Below are 11,320 nucleotides of genomic sequence, written 5' to 3' on the forward strand. Positions count from 1 at the left end.
CATAGCAGTCTAGATACACCAGCTCCAGGAACTGGAGGTCTAGGTCTTGTGCACCCCATCTCCATAACGACCCCCATCATTCTGCACTAGCGTGAAGGTGGATGAGCTTCACAGGGATGCAGGAGTGCAACACAAATGTCTTCTACTCCTTTTACCTCCCCACGGCAATAATTAAAAATTCGGCAAAGAAATACCTTCTGTGACTAGAAGCACAATAATGAAGAGCTTGGACAGCAGCTCAACCGTCATCCTGAATGTTATGCACTAGCAACTAGAACAGGAGTGCAGCCACCAGCATACTGCTGATGGCAATTATTCCCAGGGATGCCTGTTACAGCACTGCTTGTCAGCTAGAGCGACCTGTCTAAACTGTTCTCACCACGGGCATCATTTCAGGGAGAGTGACTTGGACATGTCCTCACCCGTGAAGCACATCGCCCAGTGAGCTAAAACTCCCCAGTAGAGTCTAGGGAGACACAGTCCTTCAGATGAGGTGCCCAAGCCATTTATGGCTACATGGACTGCAAAACAGACCACGCTCCGCCTCTGCAAATTTGTAGATGTGTTGAGTTATCACTTTGTTGACTGTTGTGACCTCGATATTCCTTCCCGAGTGTCTCTAAGCCACCTTACTGGTTAACACACTAACCCTGGCTGGGTGCTTGCAAGCAAGTCTCCTCATAACCACAGTAATAAGTGATGCATTAACAAAAATATGCACTTGTGAGTGAATGCACATTTTTATTTTATTGCTGACCTCAGATTTAGCAATATTTGCATGTTATTGCATGGCTGACAGGAGAAACTACTGATTTTAGAGGAAAAAAGGCAGAAGAAATTAACTAATGCAAACTTGTTCACATATGTGTGCTTCCATCACACCACAAAAAGCCATGCTGGAGCCTGCAAAGTGCAGGCAACAACACTGGGTCTCTGAAGAGAAAACCTTTGTGTTGTAACTCCATCCTAGTGATCCAGACCTGTGATATGTAACTACCAATGAGAAGGTCAGTTTTCCTACTGCCCTGGTCAGGAACAGCCATAATTCTCACATCAGCCTAATTCACTAAATGTCTCTGAGCAGTTACTCAGCAGAGTAACTGTAGACAATCAGACCCCAGAGTGATAATGTTGCAGAAACCCAGAAATGGAACCAGAACCATGCTACTGGGTCCATTTTTAGGTAAATCGATACTTTCAGGAAAGAGGAAGATGGGGTTTTTTTGGTCTGTATTGCCAAATTTCTGAGCATGGGTAACGTGCAAGAAGAATTGGCTATTTTCATTGATGAGGAGAAATGAGAACAAACTCACATAATTACTGAAACATGCAGGATGACCTACCAAATTGGAATAATATTTTGCCACAATCCTTTTAAACAAATAAAGAAATTTGAGAAACTTGAAGATGTGAGAAGGTAACAGTACAGGCTAACCACATACTTTAGAGATGCAGAGACAGGAACTTGTCCCAATTAACTGTATTGAGGTGGAATGGAGTGGAGATGGCTACAGAGAATCAGGCTGCTTATTCCTCCAGTGTACAAAAAGTGTGCTCAGTTTGGAGCTGTACGAGGGAAAAGTCCCAAGTAGCCAGCAGCCATGTCTCATTAGGTTTCCTAAAACTGATTTTCTATGACAGAAGCTATTCCAGTCTATATGGCATTAGTATTTTGGAACTCATAATGTTTAAATAATTTAATCATGGGACAAAAAAAGTGGTGGTTGCTTAGGAGCCAGCAATCACAATTTGATTATAACAAGCGAAAAACCATAGTCCCAGCCAGGGAAATACGGAAATACTCTCCTACACACACTGAGATACTTCAGAAAGACTATCTCCATCGAGATACGAGAAATGAAGAAAAAAATACAATTAAAAAATAGAGCTAGAAATGTAAATGAGAATTCTTATAATCTTACTCCATTGTCTAAAAGTCATGATTGCTTAACTAACAAAATGGCCAATTTTGGCTGAAGGACAATTTTGGCTCAGCAGCAGGGTGAAGCAAACAGAAGATAAAAGCATGGTATAGAACAACGTGGAAAGGCAAAAATACAGGAAAATGTGTTCTGGAGTATATAAAAAAGGAAGACTGCAGAACACGCATGAGTGATGTGACTGCAGACAGTAAAATGTGTAGTGCAGCAACACCGAGGTGTATGACTAGATAGATGGTAAAATAGCACAGAAGTGGCAGAAATGGTAAAAACTTCTACTGCACTTTTAGCAAGATTAAGGAAGAGGCACTTTATTATTTACCAAAAAAAAACCCCAACCAAGCTGCACTTTTCAGTCCATTGGTGAGTAATGAAGATGGTAAACAACATCTACTAGAAAATTTTAAAATCAGGCTACCTAGAGAACTTTTGTGTAACTATCTTTGAAAAACAGGCGAAAGAGATTGCAGGAATGCTAATTTTTAATAAATCTTGGAATATAAAGGGAATTACAGAAGATCATGCCAATGTTAAAAAAGAGCAAGTGAGGTGACCAGGGTGCCTAGGCCATGAGGCTGATCCCCCTGAGGTAAGTATGGAAAAGGTGACAGAAAATCCGTCAAGAATCACTAACAACATATTTAATGCCCATCAGTATATGCTCTTCTGGAAAACGGATCCAGCCTGCCAAACCCCACCTCACTCTTTGATAGCATTACACGTTCGGCTTGTAACTGTAATCACATAACCGTCATTTACTCAGACGTTTGCAGAGTCTGATTTAGCACCTCCTAGCACTGATTAAAAATTAGCATAACGCGAGCACCGGGAAAGCTCCCGTGAGGTGGCTCGGCAGGGGCTGGCAGCAGGCTGCGGCCCAGCCTCACGGGCTTCCCGCTGCCCCCCGGGCCCCCCCGGCCCACGTTCGGGGCCGTGAGGGTGACTGACCACGGGGCGCGGAGGGGACCTGCACCGGCCACCAGCACCCCGGCAAACACCGGCTCAGTGCAGGGAAATGGGAGCCAGCACCGCCCGGGGCAGCTGGGCCGGGGGGGAGCGGGCGGCCACCACGGCTGCCCCGCCCCGCGCCTCACGGAGCCGGACGTCACCCGCTGCGACGCTTCGGCGGGGGCTCCACCGCGCATGCGCCGCGCCGCTGCCGCCGCCGTCCTCCAGCCGTGCCGTGCCGTGCCGCGCCGCGAGCTCCGGCCGCGGGTTAGCGCGGGGCCGGGCCGGGCCGGGCCGGGCCGGGCCGGGTCGGGTCGGGTCGGGTCGGGGGGTGAGCGGCTGCCGGGGCAAGGGCTGTCCGCTCTCGCCGCCCTGGCGGGGTGGGCAGAAAGGGGGGAGGTGGGCTCAGGGCCCTCGCCCCGGGGCGTTCGGCCTTGCTGCGCCGCCTCCCGAGGCCCTGACCGCCGGTGGGGCTGGCGGGCGGTAGCGCGGGCCGCTGCCGCCGGGGAGCCGCGGGCGAGGGTTGCCCCGCGGTGCGGCTGCAGCCCGCGGGGGCCTCCCCCCTGCCCCCGGGGGAGCGGGGCCGCGGAGCTGGAGGCGGCAGGGCCCGCCGAGGGCTGCGCTGGGCCGCGGGCGCCCCTCTGGCCGGACCCGGCCCGGGGCAGCCTCCTCTTCCCCCTGCGGCCATGGTAAAATTACAAGTAATTACGGGAACGGAAGGTTCTGGCCTGTGCTAAGCGCACAGGGAGCGGTGTGAGGCAAGCTAGCAGGCTGGGGAAAACGCCCGGCCTGGGGTGGGAAAGCAGGGCTTTGGGTGGCGATGGGGGCAGGTGAAGAAGCAGCACAGCGGTGGTGGTTTTACTTTTGGTTTGGATATATTAATTACCAGTAGCTGACGATGAAGTTATCATTGCTTTGAGTGAGAGGAACAAAACTGTTCTGGTAGCATCTCACAGAATCAGAAGCTGCCATAAAGTAGGGTTTGGATAGCTCTGGCACTTGGGAGTTTGTAGCCTTTGCTGTTCTTAGGCTGGCGAGGGTTAGTGGGGGTCCCTAGCCCTGGCTTGGGCTGTTTCGATTTCTGTAACGATTCAAAAGAGGGCCTTCGGACCACTGGCTTGCATTGTTTAGGAGCTAAAGGTATTTCCTTTTTAAGGCTGCAGCTGGAAGAGGTTAAGCAAGCTTTGTGTTTGAGTCTAGTGATATTTTCAGAGTGATGATGCAATGGAGAGTTTTGGGGACAATTTGCTTTATCTCTGAATGTAGGAATTAGGACTGGCTGTTCTGGAATGGATGATTTAGCAAGACTTAGTGGTCATTTCCCCATGTAATAGATGCTCAAGTTGAAGTGCTGCCTTCTCACACTAGGCCTGCTGCCTTAACTTGAGGTCTCTGACACTTTGCCTTTCCTTCTGTTACTCTTTCCGTTTCCTCTTTGATTCAGGCTACTTATATTGTTTTCATGCTTGATTTTTTTTTCTCCTGCTTCCTTTTTACTGCTTTGCTAACAAGAGTAAATCAAAGCAGACTGTTGTACAACAGGTTCTCCTGTGGGCAGATGTATGTAAGTGAGTTTAAGAATACTTCAAGACTTGTGTTCTTAAACAATAGGCTCCCTGTTACGGTACTAAAATGGACTTAGCCCTGTTGTGCTGATTACTCTTGTCCCTGCTCTGTGCTCTTTTGTTTTTTATACTCATTTTCTGGAATCAGCTGAATTAAAACAAGAATTTAAAACTAACAAAAGTGTGTCACACCTGAATGAACCCTGCTTAATTTCTCTGGAGACTTATGTCATCACTTACTCAAAAAGGCACAGTACTGACAGCATACAGCTTCAAATACAGGATTATGGGACTCTTATTCTTGTCTGTTACATCCCATCCTGCAAAGCAAGAGTAGGTAAACATGCAAAGAAGAGAAAAAATGGGAAGGGGTAGGACCCTTCTACATCCTCCTTTCCAAGCGTGTAGATGTTGTCTCTGGTGGTCTAAAAATAAGTTTTGTCCTCAAAGTTTTTGCAGAGGTATCTTTTGGTGGGAGACAGCTGAAAGAGAATAGGAAGTTCCTGATGTGGGATTTTCGTGGAAAAAAAGAATCTAGCATGGACAAATGATTTCTTTTCTCTCTTGAAAAGAATAGATACTAAGAAAGCCTGGAAAGAAAATGGAGAAAAAGCTGATGGAAAAGATCAAGGGAAGGGAGTTGAGATAGGAAAGATCTGTGTGCTTCACATTGAGGAAAAACAATTTTTTTTAATTAATAGGCAATTTTTGCTGGATGGACTATAACAGTGTTCATACAATATTTTAAATGGGGTGAGAAATTTTGTGAGAGAACCTTCCAGGTTGCTTCCTCAGTTTAAGTGGTGTCTTACTTAGTGCTTGTGTGGAAGTCAGAGGGATTGCAGTGGCCACCATTGTTTACCGAGTTCACACTGTAATTGTTCCTGTGACTGGAGTTTAAAGTAGCCTTGAGCAATCTGGATGGGATCTGCTAATAAACTAGCCATGGTAAATTGTGGTTCAGTGTAGGTACCTTTATAGTCTGTATTGCTGTCTGTAGTGTCCTAGTTAGGCTGGTAATTGTACCTGAGTTAGTGTGGATATTCTTTAGATGGAGGATTATGTACTAAGAATTAGACTGATTTCATGCAACGAACGCATGACTTCAAACATGTGATCAGTGTACAATGAGTTGTTTTGTTTGCCTTAATTCTGGGAGAGCTTGCAATACTCAAATGATACTAGTTGTGGCTCTTTTGTGTTTCCTTTTGCAGGAAGGTGTGTCTGTCTATGTGTGCCCACTATTCCTTTGGAAATGTCCAATGTTTCTAATTACGCCCTTCGAATGGCCCGGCTGAGTTCTCAGATATTTGGAGAAGTTGTCAGGCCAACTGACTCAAAATCTATGAAAGTAGTGAAGTTATTCAGTGAGCAGCCTTTGGCCAAGCGGAAGGAGGTCTACAGCTGGTACCCTCCTCACAACACCTACTATGCCCTCATGAAGAAACTCCGTTACTTTGGTCTCTACAGGTAATCTCTGCCTTTATAGGGTGGGAGCAGGACTGCAGATGGGAAAGGAATGAGTGTGAGTTTTTTGTTAAGTTTTTTTCCTCCAGGAAAAGAGGAGCGTAGAAAAATGTTTAGTTCAGAATATGGTGCATATGAAAATAGGCACTGGGTTGTTGCAGTGAGGACAAGGGGAGTAAAATAAGTGACTGCTGCCTAAGTAACTTTTACCATAATTAGAACCTTTTGTGAGAAAGACTTAAGGTGTAGTTATGGGCAACCAGTTATACAAGAAACAGTACTTGCTTTGGTTTGTGAGGAAGGGAAGAGAGCTTCCTTACAGACAGGAGATGTATCTGTAGTTCTGAATATGGCAAACAAATGTGCTACAAAGAGGTGACGTTACCTTAACACAAAAAATGCACAAAGTCTTACCATGTATTCCTCAATGTTTCAACAGCTCATAAGTGAAACTTAGAAGAGAAGCAAAGTCTGTGTTATTCTGAAGGGGCTTTCTGTCCTTTAAAATAAACTCGTCTGTGGTTTAAATAATCTTGTTAATTCCAGCTTCATCCAAACCGGTTGTCTAGTTTCTAAATGAATTTCCCCAAGTCTTGAGTAGGAAAAGTTGCACTGCTAAAGAACATCAGCAGGAGTCAAATGCACTCTAGTCAGGTACCACTAAAGAAATCCCTTAAAAGCAAGGCTGCTAACCCTATAAAGTAAAGCAGAATAATTTCTATTGCTAGTGTCACAATACTAGCCATCAAGGTTTGCACACAGGATGTTCTTCATTTAGGTGGGTGTGCAAACACTTTCTAGGATAGCAGTTGACACAGAAAGCCTCAATGGCATGATAATGTTCTTTACTCTTCTCCTTCCCCTCCTAATCTCAAGTTCCTTCTTAAGCTGCTTTGTGTACAGAGAGCTTGTAGAGGATCAGGTTTGTTGGTCAGAAATCGGTAATGAAGAGTCATGTATAATAAGGCCTGATAATAACTTGCAAGCTTTTTGGGTTTAAAATTTTTAGGTAAGTTGTGTTTAAAAATGGCAGTGCAGCAATCTTAGGTCACTTAGGATGCAGTTGTGACTTATGAAAAACACCTTTGCACTGAAAAATACAGGGACAGAGATTAAACAGGATTTACTAGAACATTATTGAGGGCTCATTACATCTGCCAGCCCCTTTATCCTCCTTTCTGTTTTATTCTCCTATTAAGATTTTACCAGTAGCTGATACTTTCTTCATAACTCATTCTTGAAGTCACCTGAGAGCAGTGTCATGTACTGTAATTACTGCTGAGCATGCCCCTGTTTTCTTAGAAGCTAATGACCTGAACTTAGTTTCTAGCACTGAAGCACAATGTGCTTCAGCTGGACTGCTGAGCCAGATGAGAAGGGGGAAATTCTCATTCTTGCTGATTTTTATATTTTAGTGCTCATTTAAGCACAGTGGATCAATAAATGAAATGGAAATAATATATTAATATATATATGCACATAGGATTTGTTGTTGAAAAGGGCAACCTTCGTTAGTTCTGGAAGTACCAGAGGAAATCTTTCATGTTATTCAATCAAAAATTACTGTTAGCAGTAATACTGAGTACACTGCAGTGAGTTTCAATATGGACTTCCCTGTTAAAAAAAAGTTTTGAGGGTTTTTTTTCATTATCATACAGTTCAAAGAACCTTTCACATCCAAGAAACAGAGTAAACTTTTTTCTTTTCCTTTTTTCTTTTCCCTCTTCCCCCATCTAGGGATGAGCATCAAGACTTTAAGGAGGAGATGAGGCGATTGAAAAAGCTCCGTGGGAAGGAAAAACCGAAGAAGGGAGAAGGAAAGAGAGCTCTCAAGAAGAAATAGTACTACTTGGACAGTAGAATGAACTACTCTGGAAAAGCTGGGGAACAGCTGTAACCCAGGGTTTCTGTTCCCAGCTAGAGAGGACTTGGCACATGAGCTGCATGTGGAGCACAAGAAACACACTGTGAATACTGGAGTCCACCTTGGGAGCGCACTCGGGTGTTTGGCCTTATTGTCTTGGAATTTTTGTCGTAGCATGTTTGTCAGAGCCCTCTCTTATCCAAGCAGTAAAAACAATAGTAAAAGAAAAAAAAGTGCTCATTGGTTTTTTTTGCAAACACCTGTAGCTGTTTCAGTTCTTCTGGATCTGGAAAATTGTTTGCTCTTCATTGTCTGTTTTACTTTCCTGGATTAATATCAATGCTGTTTTGCTTGTGGCCACAGAAAAAAGGTTTCCTGCTTCTACTGCTGCTTGTCATCCTGTGTATTGTAGTGAGTTTAACTTCAGGTAGCTTTAGTGTTGGGTTTTTTTAAAGTTAGAACCCATTGTTCTGCATTTTGCACTGGACAATACTTCACGGTCCATTGTGTCCCCACGACAGTCTCATTGTACCCTGAATATTTAGATACTGCAACAGAAGAGGCTGAAATATGAAGGCTCAAATTGTTTTCCAGGTTGAGACCCCCTACTAATTAAAATACAGTATTTAAATGTACTGTAATAAAAGGATTGTGAATTTATTTTGATTGTCTGGAGGACATGTATGAAATACTTCATAGTTTGACGAACAGTTTTACTGGTATGCAGTGTGTGGTTTTTATCACTTCTTCAGTATTGCTAATATTAATGATTGCAAACATCTACCATTCTTACCCATCAGTCCTGTCAGGGAATAGAAAGTACAGAATGCCGCTGTGCTGTGCTGCTTGGCCATGTGTGCATCTTGCCTGTGTGTGCCCTGAAACAGCGTCTTTTACTTTCCAGACCATGTAAGCTTAGAGGAACTGCCTTGATGTAGTAAAGAAGAGCTATTAAAAATGTAGAGTGACTGCAGCAGGAGCTACTTGCCCAGTTAGCTTGGGGCATGCTTGATTTTTGTGTACAGAGGCATTCTGAAACAGGGAGCAGTACTAACTGACATCTCTAAACCAAGCTTGTTCAAATTGAAGTGTATTTGAAGGGGTCTGTCTGATCATTGACGTCAGTGGATCTACATAAATCAGTAACAGCTCAACAACTGTACTTCACCAAGGTGCTGATTGTATTAAAAGTTGTTTCTGGTGAGCTGTGTAGTTCTTGTTCAGTATCCTTACTGTTACCGGCTTTTCTAAGCTTGAAGAGAAGCACATTTTAGATCTGCAGTGTTGTGGGAGAAGCACCTGAGTTATTACCACAGTCAACAAAATGCTATAGAAGTTAGGAAAATATGTATCTGCTCTGTAGTGTAGTGTTACGTTTCTTTCTTACTCTAATGCAAAGTCATTTTAGTAACTTAAAACTTATGCTCAACTCTAACGTGCCTAAGGCATTTTAGTGTCCTTTGTGTTGTCTATGGGTTGTGACCTGACTGGCACTGAAGTATAGAGGGCTTGTGATGGGCCACCTGAGAAGTACTGGTTCCTGGGACACGCGTGTGCAGGCAAGAGGTCTGGTTACCTCAAATTCCTCTTCAGGAGGAAGGGCAGCATAGAGCCACAGACTAGGTAGGAGAGGGAACTGCCTGAGTAGAAAGGTCTGTGGCTGTGAGGGGTGAAGCTCCTCAGTTGTTTGTTTTGGTGGAAAGAAAGAGCAGTCCTGAACTCCGGTAGCATTACTGCAGCAGCTTTGGACAGCTGGTGATTGTACTTGCAACAGCTTTGTTGGCAAGAACTTCATGTCTTCTGAAATTAAACTGAAGATCAATAAAAATGTTTTTGTTGCAGTTTACAGTGAAAAATCAACAGCATCTTTTTTTGTTCCTGTGAAACACTTAAATCTTTTATAGTATAAACATGCAAGAAAGAGAAAGTGTGCATGCATCAAAAAGTGAATTATGGTCCTGGTCCAGTACAATAAGTATGTATGGTCTTAAACTGTGTGTGTATGTGGGCAGACCTGGTTATGAATATACATATAATTATATATAAAATACTTACATAGCATGACTGGCCATGCTTATGCTTCTTAGTCCACATTTAGCCTACCTAAGGACTGAGCATCTACAGAACATACTGGGGGCTGTGAATGCCACACATATTCTGTGTTTTAGCATGCCACCTTGCTAGACACAGATACAGACTCGGCACTGTAATACTGGGTAATTTGGCTTGGTGATCTAGCTATGGATTTTGAGAGGCTCATGTCATGAACAGGAAAGCAAAAGGCTTGTTTGGCGAGTCATCTATAATGATCTCCTTTGTCTGCAATCTGTCAGAGCAAACCTGCTCTAGAATCAAAGCATCACCCTGGGAACATAATTTGGGAAGATAAAGCAGCATATCCAAAAAGGGAGAGAAACCGATGGAAGTGCCTGTGAAATAAGCAGATGTGAAACAAATGGACTGAATTGTTTTTTTTCTTTTCTGGACGGTGTTTAGAAAAGCAAAGTGGATGGAGCCAAAAAAATAGTAACTTTTAAAAAGAGCAATATGAGCACAAGAAAGGTCTGCCTGCATAATTTTTCATGATCTTAATTAGGTCTTTCCAAAAATGACTGTTTCCCCTTCCCTAAGACCCCATCATAAAATAATGATGATTCAGCCATTACTGGAGTATATCCTACTATTAGGATAATCCATTGCTTGCTGGGAGTGTTATTAGCTTAACTATTTTGTTTCAGAAAATAACAGCCTTCTCCTCTCCATAGCTGCGATAGAAATAGGCACTTTCCTACCTCCCCTGTAACCTGTACTCTGTCATTTAGGAACAGACATTGCCTGAAGAAGACCACGTTTGGTGAATTACAGGGTCTAGACAAATTGGAAAGTCAATCCTGAAACATCATGCCAAGTGTTAATGCAATGTGTATTTAGGAGGGGAAGGCGTTTTGGCCATACTCTGGGGGGCAAGGATGGGAACACTTATGCTTTATACAGCTATTGGTATAGTGGTGTATCCATGTTATGTACAAATAATCAAGTTCAATTTGATACTTATTTTTTACTTTTCCCTAACAGTGATTCTTTTCACCATTCAAATGGTGCTATGTCTTGTTACAAAATTCACTCTTTTCCTGAGGGTGGAAGCTGACTGTCCTCAGCAGATGTTTAGATGGATGTTTTAATTTTTCATTGGAATAAACCTGGTCTGCTAGTCTACGAAGGACTAACTGAGAGCCAAAACCTTAACCTCCTCCCAGTCCTGAACAGCTTGATTAAGTGCTACTGCTTCCTTACTTTACAGTGCTTGAACTCTGTCTTTAATTATACTCTGGTATAATATAGTCATAGCTGCTGAGTACTGCCTTGATAATCACAAGATATTTTGTAAGCAGGCTGACCCAGCTGCTGTATGAGTCCTATAGGAGTGCAGCTATTGCTAGAACCTCTGACTGTTGGAAGTCCTGCAGGCAGACAGGCAGAAGTTCACGTGCATATGACCATGCTTTTTAACGCAGTCTTTGTAGAGCAGTCTTGCT

At 43.6% G+C, this 11,320-nt stretch overlaps 1 protein-coding gene across 1 annotated transcript; it reads left to right on the forward strand.

Moving 5' to 3' along the window:
* The first annotated feature begins 3,096 nt into the window (after window positions 1-3,096).
* Window positions 3,097-8,444, forward strand: MRPS33 (mitochondrial ribosomal protein S33). The gene is made up of 3 exons (XM_055712335.1): window positions 3,097-3,155; window positions 5,668-5,923; window positions 7,658-8,444. Exons 2-3 carry the CDS (start codon window positions 5,709-5,711, stop codon window positions 7,761-7,763), a joined length of 321 nt encoding a protein of 106 aa, XP_055568310.1. The 5' UTR covers window positions 3,097-3,155; window positions 5,668-5,708; the 3' UTR covers window positions 7,764-8,444.
* Window positions 8,445-11,320: the final 2,876 nt, after the last annotated feature.

The sequence above is a fragment of the Falco cherrug genome, chromosome 5, assembly GCF_023634085.1.
Source record: "Falco cherrug isolate bFalChe1 chromosome 5, bFalChe1.pri, whole genome shotgun sequence".
In the NCBI taxonomy this organism is placed as follows: Eukaryota; Metazoa; Chordata; class Aves; order Falconiformes; family Falconidae; genus Falco; species Falco cherrug.

Coding starts and splice junctions, on each gene's coding strand:
- MRPS33 (XM_055712335.1), top strand. CDS start 5,709: ATGTCCAATGTTTCTAATTACGCCCTTCGAATGGCCCGGCTGAGTTCT. Junction 5,924..7,657: donor CGTTACTTTGGTCTCTACAG/GTAATCTCTGCC, acceptor TCCCCCATCTAG/GGATGAGCATCAAGACTTTA.